Raw genomic sequence first — 18,291 nt, 5'->3', positions numbered from 1 at the left:
CAGATAGGTTGCTGGGACTACGGACCATGTCCATTCTCCATTTTTCTGTCTAACACTATGGCGCCTACAATATTTCCCTTATCATTGCTGACAGGAATTATCCACTTATATTCACTTTTCCATCTTTCCTGCCAACCTACTTTGTGTCCGGATTTCCTGTTGATGTTTTGAAATATGAAATTAATGGGCAATTAAAATTGCATTCCTATCAATGTTTATGGCTGTCCAGGCAATGAAAACTGCAACTGGAAGTGGAAGGAACAAACACAGTCCCTCCACCATGGAAATACTTTGACATAAAAAACTCAAGAATGTTTAGGTTTATTTTTATTTTACACAATTTACCTTGTAAACTTATCATGGAATTTATCCTTCCTTTTCTGAAGTTCATCAGAGCTAATTGTCTCGCCAGGAACAGTCGTGCATATAGAATTGGAGCACCCTTCTCGTGTTTCGCCTGATATTGCAGCTGACAGTGCACAGGGGGTGTCAACATCTCGCATGGAACAGCCATAGTTATCGTCTGCGTCGTTGGGGCATGACTCTTCCTGTACGTCAGTTCCAATTTTTGAGTTTCCATTTTTACGATTTGAGTCCTAGTTAATGTAAGAGAAATGGCAATTTGTGAAAAGAAAGTACAATTAAGACCCGGTGTTTCGCATTTGTTACATAGACTGACACGTTTGGTAGCTAAACAACACTAGCAATCAGTTACAGAGCTACAAAAACAACCTCAGTGATTAGCAATATCCGGATGATCTCAAAGTCGTCTTCAGTATATCTTCCTTTTACCTCAACGTTTCAATGAAAAGTAACTTTTTTGAAAACGAAAAAATAGCGATAGACATATTCATTGATGTCTACACACTCATGCATCCTCAGTCTGAGTGATATACACCGTCCGGTCCGAGTCTGAAAAATGCGTCGTTTTATAGCTTGGGAGGAAATATACAAGCGAAATACCACGGTCGCTTGACCGAGGAAATACTAATCTACTTGAAAAACTTCAGTACACTCTGCTGTCCTTGGTTACCTTCACGCTTCCTTGGCATGTCTACTAGGCTAAGTAGGTCAGTTTACGGTCTGTGTCATGTGCCTGAACAAAAATGGCTGCCGTCGATGCTGCCTAGCGTTGAACATGGTCTTATGATCTCGGATGACATCACAAACTTGCGAGATTTGCAAGATCCATGAGAACTACAATGTCAGCCCGCACGATCGACTCACATGCTTGCATAACTGCCTGTAAATCACTGACATCTTGGTTTTTGCGGAAATTTTATTGTTTTATTTGGAAAAAATTAAATTGTCATTCATTTGTGGCAAGGGGGCGCTCAGAATTTACAAGAGGGTGCCACGCCCCTGTTACCTTATTCAGGGAGAACACTGTGTTTGATGCAATACCGGTATTTACATCAAATGTTATTTCATTGTGTGATTTGAGCATTTATTTTCCTTTATAATTGCTACAATTTGGATGCTTGAGAAAATAAATTGATAAAGGTTACCTATATTTGAAAACTCATAAAGAAGATTACTCCTGAAGCAACCTATATGGTATGTCAAGCTATTTCAGATTTTAAGACAACCGTAATAGCATACTGTCTTTTGCGCAAGTCCAACGATAATGTTCTGAAATGATAGTTTTTATAAGAAAGTTTGAAAGTTTCTAACATCATATTACTGCTACATTTCAGGTGAAACTAAACTACTTACCTGTGTTCATCCCATCCTGCTGCCTAACATTCTGATTTCTATGCTGTTGACTAATGCTCTGACTGCCATGTTGTCTTGTTTCAGACTCTTCTGCTGACTGTACCAAGGGTTCCAGTTGAAATTCATCCAAATCTATCGAGAAGTAAAATATCAGATATTAACTCCAGTATATCTTCATTTATGAGGTGCTGTAACCACTGCAGCATTTTGTTAGGTACGACCCTTCAGCAATATCTATATCAAATATTATTTGATTGTGTGGTTTGATCATTTATTTCCCTTTATGGGTGTTAGGACTTTGACGTTTAAGAAAAGAAATCGATTATGGTCACTTTGGTCAATTTCATATTTCAATCTATTTCAAAACTCAAAACAACCTTAACGCATCCTGTGTTTTTGGGCAAGTCCAACGATAATGTTCTAAAATAGTTTCTAAATTTAAAAAAGTTTCTAACATCATACAAGTGTCACATTTCAGGTGAAACTCATCTACTTACCTGTGTCAAGGCCATCCTGCTGCCCACGCTCTGACTGCCATGCTGTCTTGTTTCAGACTCTTCCACCAAGTGGACTATGGGTTCCCGTTGAACTTCATCAAAATCTATCGAGAAGTAAGTAACAGATGTCTACTCAGGTATATCATTTGTGAGGTGCTGTAAACACAACATTTTCATGGGTGTGACTCTTAAGGTGGTTGGAAAGGCTAGAGCGTCAGTTATAAATTTCAACAAAACTATTAAATATAAAAGTAGTCAACATTCTCTGTGGAATAAAAAAAACTAGACATTTGGGCACAAAGGCATTGCAGAGTTATAGCCTGTTAAAACTTCTGAAAAACTGACCAATAAGAAGAAGTTGGGGAGTCCTTAGTGTATTAACTATGGTAGAGGTCCCCTAGCTGTTAATAAAATGTTTGAAAAGGGAAAGTCATTATTTGCTGTTTTTCAGGAAAGTTTGACAAGGTGGTGCTGGCATTCAGAGTGAGTGACTACTATTGTAAATGCATTTTTAGATTCTTTGAGTGTCAAAGAGGTGTCAAAGGTGAGATTAACCAAAAAAAACTGCTCTATGACTTCAAAAGAGGGGTGCAAATATGGCTTGTTTTCAACATTTTTGACAGAATAACAGTTTTCCTACATAATTGTATACCAATTTAATCCAACTTTGAAATGAGATATGGACATGGAATTTTAACAGCCTATTAACAAGGTTACAGATAAGATTTGTACGGCACAATTTTCCTGTATTTGAAGTACTTTTTGAAAAATCACATTTTGAAATTTGAAAGAATTTTTAATAATGTTTTGATATATAAACCCATGTAAAATCATAAAAACAAATTTTATTTACAAATCCTGCCGTACAAATCTAACAATAAATAGTGTCAACATATTTATAACTAATTTGGTAATATTAATACTATCCAATTACTATTAAATTCAAATATGTAAAAAAAATATGAAAAATTAAATTTTAATATTTACTGGTGTCATATTTCAAAATCATGGCCGCAAATATACAATTTTTATATTCTTTGGAGATAATATTAACTAAGGGACTTATCCTGAAAATTTGAACTAAATATCTTGATTCTAACACTTGAAACTTGACATTAATTCTGTGAAAAGAATTGGTGCAAAATAGCCTTTCCAACCACCTTAAACAATATCTATATCAACTGTTATTTCACTGTCTGATTTGATCATTAATGCCCTTTATGATTGCTTGGATTTGGATATTTTAGAATAGTCAGGGTTTGCTCTGGCTACTCAAGCTGATTAGCCTTTTTGGCTAATACAGTGTGAACACAAGTAGCCAGATTTTTCTTTTGAGAGGTGAGGTCAAGGGTCACACACATTCATCTTGAAGGGTCAAAGGTGATATCATTAAACACTCAAGAGTAATGATAACCAAATATTTCAGAAGTCTGCCACTTTCTCATCATCATATGTATCCTCAGTGCTGCTTTAATAGTTCAATAAAAAGAATTGCTTCGTATCAAAACTCATGCATGACTATTGAACACCACTTGAACTTTCAAACGTCAACCAAAGAAATTGTGAAGTACAAAAAAATACAGAAAAGAGTAACATCCTCAAGATCTTCATGAACGTGGCATGGCATGCCATGATCACACTGATATTGATACACGTCTGTGCATGGCCAAAAGACAGCAAAGCTCAGTAACAATTTCCGAGCTAAGTAAACAGTGTTTTACAAAGCTGTTTCAAATCAAACTGGTTTGCACAATCCCTCGATATAAAAGTGACATTTCGGTGACATTTCAGCTTGAATCATACCTTGAAATAAAATATAAACGTGAAACAAAGACATCATGTATGCTGCCGTTCACGTTCAAGAGCATGGTGTGAACCCGTGAACTGGCATGTGCATTGGCTGCACGTAAAAGCAACTCTACTTTCCAAGATCAAACGGTCCGTGTCTTGTGAAAACAACAGCATAGCAGTGAAAATTGTAATGGTCACCGGTAAAAGCTCTTCACAGATGAAAGGATGATCGCTGAAAACAACTGAAATTGCATGTTTAGACTATGACAACCTCCCGGGAAAACAGGACAGCGTGAACGTGAACAATAGCGGACGTCACTAGAGTGGGACTATTCTATTTAGGTAACGGGGACATTTCGGAGGGGCACAAGTACATGTATTGGGTATACGTGCCATTTTGCTCACGATACTATCACAGGAACTTCGATGTCCCATTGGTTTCTTTTATCTGAAAAGTAATTTTACCAACTTGTACGACCCATTGTACTCTGAAAACAGTGGCAGGGCTTATACTTAGATGAGTACGATAGTACTATGGCGAAAGACTTCCCAAGAAGTAAAACAAAACACCGCAATGCAACAGAACATCGTAGAACAAAGTGACCGAACGTACAAATTTTGAGTCGCCAGTCTGGCGATTGTTCTGACCGTCCGAGTCGCCAATGAGTGAATCAATTCGCCATTTTGCCGTCTGGCGAGCGGTAGCGCGAACACTGTAGAAAAGAAATAGATTTGGTCACCATTATTTGAAAATTTGTTTCTCAATAAACATGTATTTTAATTCTCAGCAGTTTATTCTCATGATTCAAAACATAAGACAGCCTAGAAGGCATGCAATGTTGTGTCCAATTCTGAAATATAGTATGTTTTAGGGATAGCCCAGCCAAATGTCAACCTGCTTGTAAAAGTTGAAGAAGATTATTAAATGTTGTGTATGATGCCATTTTTGCTCTATGGAAGTGCCACCTATCAGAATTCCTCAGAGAAGCTTCACCTTTTTCTAGAAATCACATGTGTTGTAGGTGGATGAGGATTTTAAAAAAGGCCAGAAAAATGGGTGTTCCCATTCTACTTTTTGAGATAATTTACATTCAATTACCCATTACCCCATGAATTTGAACACCATACACGACTTTCAGGGACATTTGACTCTTTCAAGGAAAACAAAAGCTATGGTGAATAACAATATTATTTCATTTCACTTGTGATTCTATAATATCCTCTACATATAATATTTCCAGTACAAGCACCATGGATGAAGTTACTGATCCAATAACATAGATGCCACCTATTTCTGTACTAAACTTGTGAAAAAAATGCTGAGTCAGCATCAGTGGTTTTTCAAAGGAAACATAATGATTTTGTCTAAAAATCAAGCACTGTGACATGGTAATTGTTTTATATTTTTCAATAAAGCATCTTTCAATGGATAATTTGTGAAAGTTTCAGGAAACTGACAATACTCTTAGAATGTCTTCTGACATTTCTACATGCAATTCTATGCCATGGCTAACTTTGCATAGGCTCTGGGTAGTCTACTCCCTCGAAGTCTTTTCTTATCCCTTTCATTATGGATTGTCAAACTGCCAACAAAGTCCTTTTCTGGGAAATGGTCTTCACATACTTAGTTTTAAAAAACTAATGTCAGTGCCAATGTTTACTAGCCACAATTTGCAGAGGTGGTGTTTTTCCCTTGGGGTTTGAATTATGAAGAATGCCTTATCAAAATCTTAATAATAATCATTGGTACATCCGTAACACTTAGAGGCAGGCATGTTTATATCTAAGTTGTTGATGAGACTGCCTAGATCGGAACTTCTAGCAAATGCACATATACATGAAAATTTTACATCATCATCTGGGCATTTTTGCGATGTGCTTTGTGGAGAAAATAGACATGGCCACCCGGTTGGGTAGAAAAAGCAGATTTTATATTATTTTGGTTTATAACTTCAACAAATTGCACTTTCTGTGCAAAAAGTAATGATAAACGCTTTTCTGGCACAATATAAACGTACCATATACAGCTAATGGAATTTTGAGTGGACTTTCCTTTTAAGGTAATTGTAGTTTATACCTACATGTAAACTAATTTCTGCTATGTAGAAATACTCACCCAGTTACTATCGGGAAATAACCCTATGGAAGATTAAAACTTGAACTTCCTGCCTAGACTTCCTGTGACGTAGGTCACCAGACTCCCTAAGTTACTCGGTTATACTCCGTAAGCGACTGTCCACGCCTCGTTAGAGTACGACAGTTAGGAAGTGACAATTTCCCCAAACTACTAGAAGAACCGCAAGGTGCAAAACCAGAAAAAAACGGTTAACCAAGTATTGAGGGGGTGCAATACACCCATTAACCACAAAATCAGTGTAACACACTCCCCCAGGTTATACAAAACACCAAGTGGGGAGGCGGGCGGGTGTGCTGGGTGAGTATTTCTACATAGCAAGAAATTAGTTTAGGTATAACTACAATTCTGCTTATTTGAAATACTCACCCAGTTACTATCGGGAAAAACACAGAATCCCACAGACCTTAGGAGGCGGGGAAACTAGTATTTATTACCAGGAATAACCTGTTGGCCTACAGAAAGCGGACCAAGAGAAAACAAACCGTCCGATTCTGATGCCATGTCCCGAAGATAGAAACTGACAAATGAGTTAGGTGAGCGCCATGTACCTGCGCGAAGGACATCGTCCACAGGAATACCGGCCGAATACACCAAGGAAGCAGAGATAGCCCTAACCTCATGGGCTGTTACTCTGGTAAGGCGACGGTCAGTTTCTGAACTTTCATTATTTTTGTAATCCAATTTGAAATGGTCGACTTGGAAATGTCCTGTGAGGAAGCGGGGGGAATAGGTAGAAAAAGTCTAACTCTCCCTGCACGAAAGGACTCGGTTCGTTTTAAATACCAACGAAGACAACGAACCGGGCATAATCGACGCTCTTGAGGGTCTGGGCCTGTCAGTGAGTCAAGAGCTTTAATAGTAAACGGGGTGGTTTTAGCACCCAGTACTTGATTCTTAGCCAAGAAACCCGGTCTATATGTAAGATTGATTCTGTCATGGTAATAGTCAACAACCCATCTGTGGCACCAAAAGCATGAATTTCGCTCCTGCGACTGCCAGATGCTAATGCTACAAGAAAAACAGTTTTAAGGGTAAGTGCCTTTAAACTGATAGATTCCAATGGTTCAAATGGCGGCCGCTGTAGGCCACTCAGAACCAAAGATAAACTCCATTGAGGGACCAAACACTGCGAAGGGGGTCTCTCAATTTTGAAATTCTTGAGCATTGCAGTTAAGGCTGCATTGTGACTAAAATCCGCCCCCCCCCCCCCCCCCCCCACTTCTGATCATTGCTGCAATGGAGGTATGATAAACAGACAAGGTGCTCGGGAGAATTCTTTGTCATTATGTAAAAATAGAAAGAATTCAGCTAATTGGCTAACAGAGACTTTGAGCGGATCAACACTCTGTTTACCACACCAATCACAGAATTTTGACCACTTGTCCTCGTAAGTTGCCAAGGTGCTGGCTCTCTGAGGTCTAGCGATGGTGTCGGCAGCTGCCCGAGAAAATCCGCTCGCAACGAGGGATTGCTCGACAACTTGAATGCGTGAAGTTTGAACACGCCTTGGTCGGGATGAACCAGTTGTGGACCTTGAAATAGTAGGTCCTCGCGGAGGGGTAGCTCCAGAGGGCGCTCTACTAACAGATCCAGCAGCATCGGATACCATGACCGTTTGGGCCATGCTGGTGCTACTAGTATCACGGTGGTTACCTCGTCCGCTATTTTCCGTAGAACTAGCGGCAAGAGAGGCAATGGAGGGAATGCGTACAGGAGAAGGTTCCTCCATGACATTGACAGTGCGTCGACTGCCAAGGCTCTGTGGTCAGGGACCGGCGACACAAACAGAGGTAGTTTGCAGTTCTTGAACGTCGCAAACAAGTCTGCCATGGGTGTTCCCCAAATTGCGAAAATCCTGTTGGCAATTTCCTGGGGAATTTCCCATTCCGTTGGAATCACCTTTTGATCTCGAGATAGAGCGTCGGCAATGTGATTCCGTTTGCCGGGCAGGTGACGAGCCCGAAGGCGGATGTTGTGTTCCTTGCACCACATGAATAAGTCCCATGCCAGGTAACACAGTGTTGGGGATCTGGTCCCTCCCATCTTGTTTATGTAGGCAACCACTGTAGCATTGTCTGTATTGACCAGGACATGCTGGTTGGTTACTGACAGCTGAAAGCGTTTGAGCGCCAGGAACACCGCTTGGAGTTCTAGCCAATTGATGTGGCGCTCCCGTTGGTTGTCCGACCAACTGCCCGATGCTGTCAGTTCGTCCAGGTGCGCTCCCCAACCGGTGGTGGAGGCGTCCGTGAACAAAAACTGAGTGGGCGGTGGTACCCGCAGGGGAACGCCCTTCAGCAAATTCTCTGTGTCCAGCCACCACCCTAGGTGGGCACGGAGAGCTGGTCTCACACGAATAACGTGAGTAATTGGCTGTCGAGTGGGGCGCCAAAGTGCCAACAAATACAGCTGAATCGGTCGAAGGCGAAGGCGCGCCCAGGGGATGATTGCCAGCATAGAGACCATCATGCCGATAGCTTCCAGCAGGAGCTTGACCGGGATAGATGGACGGGGCAGGATAGAGCTGATAACAGCTAACAGTCTGTCCACTCGTTCCTGAGTTGGGCAAACAATCCCTGAGTGAGTAATGAGCCTCATTCCAATAAACGCCATGTCGCGTGAAGGGGTGAGAGTTGACTTCTCTATACTCGGGATGAACCCGAGGCGGAGGAGAATTGACCAGACCAGAGTGAGATGTGTTTCGAGTACGTCTCTTCTTTGATGGGGCATTAACCATTAGCTCCAGCACTACTCTGGTAAACACGCGAGGTGCTGATGCTAGGCCAAAAGGGAGAACTATGTACTCGTAAACAATCCCGTTTATTGAGAACCGCAGGTACTTTCGAAAGTCCTTGTGAATTGCGATATGAAAGTACGCGTCCTTGAGGTCTATGGAGACCATCCAATCGCCAGGCTGTACCGGGGCTAGAATGGACTGAGTGGTTTCCATGGAGAAAGATTCTACTTGCAGAAACCGGCTTAGTGGTCTTAGGTTGAGAATCGGCCGCCCCCCTGTCTTTTTGGGACGAGGAAGAAATGGTTGTAAAACCCCAGGCCGTCTACGGACACATGCGCTGCCCGTACCGGCCTATGGGAACTTAGTTTGAGTAAAGAAACAACGAGCATTTAAGAACGAGATCTCCTGCGGGATTTCGGCGGGATTTCGAGCCGCACGCCGTCGTGCGGTTCTTTTGGTCGTTAGTTTTATAGAAAATTTTGAATGTAAACGGAAAACTTTTCTTAAATATACTCGACAGAGATGTTATTTTTAGCCGATATTTTTCCCGATCATTTGAGTTACTAGTGGTTGTATCAGCGACTGTACCAGCGTGCATCAACGGCGTCACTAAGCGCCGAGGTGAGATTTTGATATGTATTTTATTTTTATGCCGGCGATTTGTAAATAATAATCAATTTTCCTGAACATAATACAAGTTTTTCTTTGATCCTCTTTATTTGAAGTGTCTGTGTTGTCGTGCGATTGTTCGGGAATTTCTTAGTTTTCTCGGGAATTCCTCATTTAGGTGACCGGCCAGCGTATGAACTGTGCTTGTCTTTGGCCTAAGGTCCCATTGTTTACATACTTCGCTGCCTACGCATATCGTGTTGCTCCGATCGCGCCGTTGATCAAGGCTGAACTCGATAGCAATACTGAAGTCCCTGATCCTACGAACAAATTTTGTGTAAGTTATGCTTTTTTGTGTGACTCAAACTGTATTCTATTCACATAGATATTATGGCACGCCAAAGAAAAAAATTGGATCAGCAATCTATAACTGTTTACTCGTATACGTGTTGTATAACGCGTGCTGGGAGAGACAATGCAATGATATGATCGCGTTGAACTCGATATCGACATCGCATGATATTTTACAGCATCTGATTTTATAACCTTTTTTGTATGTGAAGTTTGCATTTCGCTAAAAAAAGTATCTTATTGGCGTGTACATTGATATAATGTTATACGACGTACGAAATTTGGTCAGAATCGGGAACAGGTGTCACGATATGTCCACGATATGTGAGCGTCGCATGGGTTTGTGATTTTGATGGGATTGCTAAGAACACGATGAAACTAACACCAAAACGTAGAAGATGACAATTTCTTGTATGTGAATTATGCATTTTTGTGACACAAACTTTACTCTATTTGCGTGCAAATGGATTTTCATAGCGCATCTAAAAACAACGAATCGGATCGGAAATCAAATACATAAACTAATATGTGCAGATTTGTAAACCGCATCGATTTCTGAACGACATTGTTATGTCAAGCAGCTCAGGTCAATGATTTGTGCCAATGTAACATCGTAAAATCTATTTGAAATATATGAAAACAGAATTTAATGTGTATGCAATTACATTTCTTGACGGTGTTTTGAGAGTAGTGGCTAAGATCGGGTTCGATTTTTCTGTGCCGTATCGTCAGCTGGTTACTGCTTACTGTTACTGAAATGGCGGTAACAGTGTACCATTTCTGAACGAGTCACTCTGAACTTTACAGCAATATCGCAATATAACGTGGTATCTACCTGTATTGAAATGTTTTGATCATGAAATAATGCATTTCTGTGACATAGACTCTACCATATTTGTGTGTTAATCGATGTAATTACATTCAAAAAAAGAAATTTCGGTCGGAAATCAGATACGTTTTTTTACCGTCGTCAATTGCAATATGTCCAAGCACAGGCCTACGGCTTGTAAATGACGCAAGGGTCGATGATTTATGTTTATAATTTATGCAGCATAATATCAACAAAAAATGAAAATGTGCTGAAACCAATTTTTATCTTTGTACGGTTTCTGTTTGATTGCTTGGTTTTTTGGCGCACAATATGAGTGTTCTGCGTTCGGCACAGTGTATTGTTTACTCTTCAGCTAACTGCCTCCATGTCAAGGTCAATGTGTTGTTTATGCTAGGTTGACATTCTTTGCCGACAAATTAAGTCGAGGTTATGGTACTATCTGTCAGTTTTGTTGTCGTTCACTGTACGAGATCGCTGAAAAGTATCCCAAAGTGTCCATGACAAACATTCTAATATTCAATTTTACATTTGGTGGCGAAGCATTGTGTGTAATTATAGTCTATTCTCAATAGAAAACGACAACCGAAAGAAAAAATAATTTTACCATAGAGGGCGTAAATCTGTGTATGGCGGCCATTTTGTTCAAAAACTAAGTTCCCATAGGCTAACACATGTGCGGAGGATTTACAATTCGCACCGCGTTTTTTGACATCAGCCCTTGCACTGCTTCGGCCATTGCCGACGAGTATGGGCTTGTCTGGCGGGCGAAATACGGTGGGCCCACGCCAGAGGGGGGTCGGTCGAAAAAACTGGTTTGTACCCGTCTTGGACAACTGACAATACCCAATGATCGTTTGTCACTTACTGCCACTCGGTGGTGAAGTGACGAAGACGCCCTCCCACCGAAATGTCGGGCGACGGAATGAGCGGTAATGTTATTAGGGCGTCAGGAGCGCTGACCTTTGGGGCTCACATTTGACGAAGTTGATGTTGAAAATTGCTTCTTAGCCTTATTTCTATTGTCTTTGTCGTAGGGTTGGGCACGAGTACGAAATGACTTAGACTGTGCCTTACCCTTGGGCTTAGACTTCTTGGAGGACTGTTTCGGGCGTGTAGCCTCAGTGCCGTCCAACTTTCATCCATCCCGACCAAACAGCCAAGCATTACTCTGAACATCTTTGGTGGCCTCTTTGGCAAATTCAGCGAATAGAGCCTTAGGATCCAAGGGCACGACATGGGTCGTGGCTTTTAATCTCGTCAGTTAATTTGACTGAAGGGCGATTTAGGAACGCATCACGCTCCAATAACTGTAGCATAGCATGACTACGAACGGAAAACTCGAGTCCATGCACGAGGGTGTTTCCCACGGCTCGAGTCAAATCCGCAAATTGGTCTGGGTGATCAGTGGACTTGGTAATACGTACCAATTGAGCCACGAGCCAGTCGCGTTGATAGACTGACCTACTACTTGCAATAAGGTGCGGTCAATCGTGACAGATTTAAACGAGCCAGCTTGATTATCCACCTTACCGGCGTCTGCATCCAATTTAGGGAGGCCAACTGTGAATAATGAGTCATGCGTCTTATATCTTTTATTGCGCATGAGATTGGACGCTGCCGGTAACTTACCAATAGGTAACGGCAGGGTGTTAGCACCGTTCCCCGCAATCTCTTTCTGAACTTTTGTTATGGTGATTTTAAGCGCGAGAGAGTTCGGTAAAGAACGAGGTTCGGTCTGTTTCTCTGCTGGGGTTGACATACGACAACACGTGAGATTCAGGCCGAGGTGGCGGGGGGAGGTGGAGGACACTCGTCCCCAAATGTCTCATAGATATATCCGTAGCAGCGACGGAATATCTGTCTGATGTCTTTTCAACGGTATCTTCGACATAAGACTGTGATTCCTCCGCATCCCCTTCCCCTCGAGTTGACCTAGCATCGCTGGCAACTGATTGGGCTGCTGCTGTGTCTGATTCATGACCGTCCAAATCGTGATCCTCAGAGGGAGCATGGACGGACACACTGTCAAGGTCAACGCCAATATCGCGAGAGTGCGACGTGGGCGGTAAGCCATCCTCGCTATCCTCACCGCTTGATGCTGGGGTCAAGCGGCGCTTTATATGAGCGTCATGGGAGGAGACTTGCTCTTTCTTTCAACAATGGGCACTACCTGAGAACTGGTTCTAACTGCTGAAGGCTGCCCTGTGCGCTAGGCCGCCCGGTATACGTCGACCCTGTGGGCCCGTCACAAGGGGCACCAGGACAACTCACACTAGCAGGAGGCGTATGCATGCGTTTAACACCACAACGTTCCTTGCCAGTGGAAACCGACTTATAAGTCGAACGAGTGGCAGCCTCTTTGCCCGGCTCTGCACAGGTGTAGGCCCCATGGGACAAATGCGCTCGGCAGGAAGCCCTGTACCCACGTTAGGGCCCGGTTTTTGAAACCCTGGCTGTGTAACATTCATCCCGACTTGGTGATGGTACGGTAGCTGTTGCCCAGGGGCAACTGGGTTAAAGTAATTCCAACCTGGAGGCTGGTAATACGGGCCTGGTTGGAAAAAGGGTGGATAATTTCCATATGGCTGAAAAGTGCCGGCTTGTTGGAAATTTCCTTGGAAAGGGCCTTGATGTGGCCCATTACTATTAGGGGCAAACATCGAACCTTGGTACTGTGTAGAATATTGGTTGATGTTAGGATGTCCCATCTGATCCCTAGGTTGGGCAGAGTATGACTGGCCTGCCCCACCCGGCTGTGGTAAAAGTCCCTGGTTCACCTGAGTAGCGTACATATGACCAGGGACCCCACCCACTGTAGCCTGGCTGAGATTAGGGACACCTAATCGTGTTCCAGCTGGTACTATCCCGCCCTGTTGCGGGGTTTGGTCCTTGGACAACCTGATTAGTATGCATAAGTCCAGGACCCCCAGTACCAGAAGCAGCTTGCCCAGAGACACATTGTGTGGTCTCGCTTGGCGCCAAACAGGGCAGATTAGAACCTGCTGTGGAAGACAATTGCGCTGTTTCACCCGGGATTAACCGTCCCTTTGGTAACATTCAATGACGGACGGACATCACTTACCTGTTGTGGGTCGGACAAAGCCTCCGTTGTCTTAGGAGGTCGTCCACCCTGAACGGAGCTAATTTCCGTGTTGGTGTCACCAGCCATATGAGCAAGGTGCATTCCAACCAAAATTCGCGACTCAGAAACTGACGGGTCAGCCCCGGGGATGTCTGGGGTGACGTTGTCGAGCGAGGGAGCGAAATTAGACCATTCATCCTGTGTCCAAGTCAAACAAATGTCACAAGGTTGACTCCTTGTGCATTCTCGACAACGGTAACATAAATCATGTCCGTCCTGCAGCGAGAACTGCTGCTTACAATCACACATTCAATAGGAAAAGTCCATGACAAAAAACGGAACAAGTCATGACTCAAAGAACAACTAGAAAGCATTTGCAAGCAAAAGCGAAGTTCCAGAGACCAAAGCAGCGGAAGAAACAAGAGAATGTGTGACAAAGGTGCAGAATGAAAGAGTGCTTTGGATTTTAATATTCAAGCACGTACCTATAGTTAGGGCTGATAGCAGTAAACACCATAATACAACTAAAAGCAAGGCAGTCCGGGGAATTACAGTACACAGATTACAAATGCCTACATGTACGGTTAAAAACCCAACAGATACATACGGGGCGACAACGCACGGAAATGTATATCAGATGACATTCTCGCGAGCCAGAGCAATAATTTTTGCTCCACTGACCTACGCAAAAATCAATCGCTTGACGGGTAGTGCTGAGTTGTTGCTGTAAAGAGGCGCGTGGTTTATGATGATGATCAGACAAGAGGAAACACCGGACCTAGGCCATTGAAATTGAAAACCGAGGCCACATGCATTTTCATTTGATTAAAAGCACAGACTAAAACAATTTTCATTGCTATGTCGCTGTTTTCACAAGATACTGACCAGTTGATCTTGGAAAGTTGAGTTGCTTTTACGTGCAGCCAACGCATGCCGGTGCGGTGACAGACAGTTCACTATGAATGCCTAGCTCTGCATGGCAGGGCTGTGTGTTTACCGGCGTTAAACGGCCTCCACCACAGCCCCACAGACTGATATAAGAAAAACCGCTGGTGGCTCCTCAGAAATAAGTGGGCAGTTCTCCGCCAAAACAGCCGATTTTGAATCCAAATTTTGCATTGATCTTCGTTTTCGAGCACACCCACCTCGCATAGGTACATGATGTACCTAGCCACGCTTGTAAACTTACGGAAAGCCTACTTTTCTCTCTCTATGCGAGCAAAGCCATCGTATCCGCCACCATGTTAATCTCATTCAACCCATGAGCATTCGGGCGAAACAGTATAGCGCCATGTATGGCGAGTATTTAGAGAAAAATAAAATCAAAAAGCAACAAAAAAGAGCGAAAGAAAGCTAGAATTATTAATAGCTGAACGCAACATGATAGTTGAGCAATGCAAAATAAAAATAAATAAATAAACAAACAAGAAATGCCCGTAAAACCCGTCCGAGCTTAGCGATGACATCATAACCGTGTCACATGCATTCTGGGTAGTTAAGGTAAAATTTGTGTATAGCATGTTCTATGGTAGTAATACCAGAAATAGAGAAAGAAAGAAAGAAAGAAAGAAAGAAGGAAAGTAAGCAAAAACTAACAGTTCCAGAGCTGGTCTCTGGAACTAATAAAGAATTTTCAGGAACACTGAAAATAGGAACACTAGAAAATAAAGATTGTACAACCACTCGGACGCGAAATCAACGCCGAAGAACAATACAGTACAGAGCGTCTAAGCTGAATGGAACACGTGGCGTAACACAATAGCCCAAAAGGCTGACACGTGAAAAACGTTCAAGAACTCATTGAAATACAAAATTAGTGGAAAGAACTAATTGACAACAACGAAGAAGGTACCCAAAAGGGAAATTGTCACTTAGCTGTCGATCCTGAGCGGAATAAGGCAGCCATGGCGACGAAAAAACTTGCGGGAGCCGTACGGAGCTGTCATAGACAGTCGTGCAAGAATTATAACTGGGTAACTTAGGGAGTCCAGTGACCTACGTCACAGGAAGTCTAGGCAGGAAGTTCAAGTTTTAATCTTGCATAAATGGAGCCCCAAGGGTTATTTCCCTACAGTATCTGGGTGAGTATTTCAAATACGCAGAAACTAAAATACTGGTACTTACCTGTGTTTCCGCCAGGTGGTTGACTAATACTGTTGTTTTCCTGCTGTTTTCTTTCAAATTCTTCCACCAACCTGACCAAGGGTTCTCGATTAATTTTCCCAAGAAGATCTTTCAGCAGGGTAAGATTTGTGTAACCTATGTAACCAAGCTCCTCAAGTTTGATAAAGACTTGATCTGTGTCGACCAATCCTTGGAGAGTTCTAGCTGGAATCTGCTTGTCCTTCACAAGTCCATACAAAGACCTTTGTTCTTCCACTAATATTTGTTGAGATAATTTAAGGAATAAACTTCGCAGTGAATCAACATTCCAGCCATTTTGATCTGATAACAATAGACAGAGAAGTTATATGTTACATACTGAACATCTAAAGACTTCTGTCTGTTGTGAAGACACACGGAGTGTGATCCCATCAACTTTTCTGTGCAGAAATAGATATTTGCAGTCATGAGGACCATTCCTTCGGAGGGCAACAAATCATGATCTTGCCCTTGCTATCACATGTTTTTAATTAAACGAAAGAATGACACAGGTACCTGAGAGGTCATGATGAAATACAGTATCAACATTAAGGACAGCTATAAAAGAGCAGGGTTTTACATGACGCGCATTTCTGCGTCCTTTACGCATAAAACCGGACCCAGGACCCCTCAAAAACTAAACTACGCGTCCCTTCGGACGCAGAAATATCTGTTGCTGGTGTATATCTCGCGAAGCTGCTGAACACGTAAAACACATCCCAGTAAACCTTACCGACCCCATACTTTAATAGAATGCTCCGTAGTGCATTGGCCTCCACTGTTTGATGACCAATGGTACCCGCGGAAACAAATTTTACTACCGTAAAAAGTGACTTTCAAAATGTAAACTGATTCTTAATTGGTCGATTTCTTGTTTGCGGCGATCAATACATGTTTATATGCATCATGGCGGGTCGTGTCAAATACCCAACACAAGCCGATCTGCGAAAGTTTTTCGACAGCCGCAGCAACCAGCACGATGTAGGTTTGGTCGAGGCCGAAACAGCAGCTACGCCATGCGATACTGATACATCAGATCCCCCGGCCAAGTCAGCAAAATTACGAACATTCAACAGAAGTTGGCTCAATAGATTTAAATGGCTTCGATATTCTGAAGAGCGAAACGTCATGCGATGTATGTTTGAAATCGAATGTTACATGCCCGTTCACGGAAGGTTGTTCTAATTTTCAACATTCAACTCTCACTCGTCATCAGGACTCGAAAAGTCATCTCACAAGTGTTAAAATCCTAAGCTTGAGGTCACAATTTACTACCGCTCGCAAATCTGCAGAGGACCGGCAGGTGCAGGGTAAACGAACTCGAGGCGTACGCTGCACAATTACGTACTGTTTATCTGATCGCTAAACGTGACCTTCCATGCGATGTATTCACTGACATCATGCATCTACAGAATCTGAACGGCTTAGACATTGAATATTACAAACGTCCGCAGATAGTTATGGAGTTTGAAGAGTGTAATGATTGTGTTGCACATCGATTGAATCTTGCTGCTTCTCAAGCAGGCAGAGATATTGAATATTGCAAAGAATATCATAATATAATCCATTCATTGTATAAATACTTTAATGACTCTAGTGTGAGATATGACAAACTTAGAGAAATTCAAATTCTGTTGAATGGGAAGGCGAAACAAATTACTGAGCCTACATCTGTTCGCTGGTTGTCGGTTGAATCAGCTGTCAAGATGATTTTCATCAGTTTTGAGCCAATTGCCTTGGCACTTGCAAGTGACAAAAAAGGGGGAAAGGCTGATGGGCTGTTGAAATTTGTCTCCAATTCATTGTTTCCGCTATTCACTGCCTTATTGATTGATGTCCTTACTGTGATTGGAATTTTGAGCCTACATTTCAGAAAGATTCTGTCAACCTATCCCATATCAAAAAAAGTGTTCAGTCTATTAGGGACACATTGAATACAATGACTAATGATTCACACACTGTCAGAGAAGTCTTTAATGATTTGGGTGATGTTCCTGGCAATGGTCAGAAAAACACATACAAAAACATTAAAATCACTTACAATCAGCCACTCAGACAGAGCTTCTGTAGTGTACGAGAAAATTATATCAACAAACTACTGCAGAATTTAGATTGCAGATTTCCAGATGATGAGATGAATATTCTGGAATGTTTTGATGTAATTCTAAACCCACACAGATATCCTGAAAATTTGGCCAACCTACCTGACTATGGGGTCAACCAGCTTGATCAACTGTTGAATCATCATAACAATACACCAGGTAGGCCTATTGATGCTGATAGAGCTAGGGCACACTTTCTTGTTTACAAACACTTCACAAGATCTCATAGGGACGCACTGAATTTTGATATGTATATCAAGCTGTTGCTAACTGATTTTACAGAGGAGTATCCTGA

General features: G+C 42.2%; 2 protein-coding genes across 2 annotated transcripts in view; both read right to left on the bottom strand.

The window, feature by feature from the left end:
- The window catches only part of LOC139123836 (uncharacterized), a 35,495-nt gene that overhangs the window by 4,930 nt on the left and 12,274 nt on the right, over positions 1–18,291 (bottom strand). Inside the window, exons 2-4 of the mRNA XM_070689987.1 lie at positions 15,877–16,197; positions 2,214–2,317; positions 1,717–1,848 (exon numbers count right to left, since the gene is read on the bottom strand). Of these exons, the coding sequence (XP_070546088.1) occupies positions 1,717–1,726 (10 nt within the window). The 5' untranslated portion in view covers positions 1,727–1,848; positions 2,214–2,317; positions 15,877–16,197. The remainder of the gene's footprint in view (positions 1–1,716; positions 1,849–2,213; positions 2,318–15,876; positions 16,198–18,291) is intronic.
- On the bottom strand, positions 7,450–8,754 carry LOC139123835 (uncharacterized). The gene has a single exon (XM_070689986.1). It carries the CDS (start codon positions 8,752–8,754, stop codon positions 7,450–7,452), a length of 1,305 nt encoding a protein of 434 aa, XP_070546087.1.

Source organism: Ptychodera flava (assembly GCF_041260155.1).
Source record: "Ptychodera flava strain L36383 chromosome 23 unlocalized genomic scaffold, AS_Pfla_20210202 Scaffold_23__1_contigs__length_28996876_pilon, whole genome shotgun sequence".
NCBI lineage: Eukaryota > Metazoa > Hemichordata > Enteropneusta > Ptychoderidae > Ptychodera > Ptychodera flava.
Note: the sequence above shows the minus strand (reverse complement) of the source record. Positions and strands in the feature narration are given on the sequence as shown.

Coding starts and splice junctions, on each gene's coding strand:
- LOC139123835 (XM_070689986.1), bottom strand. CDS start 8,754: ATGGCGTTTATTGGAATGAGGCTCATTACTCACTCAGGGATTGTTTGC.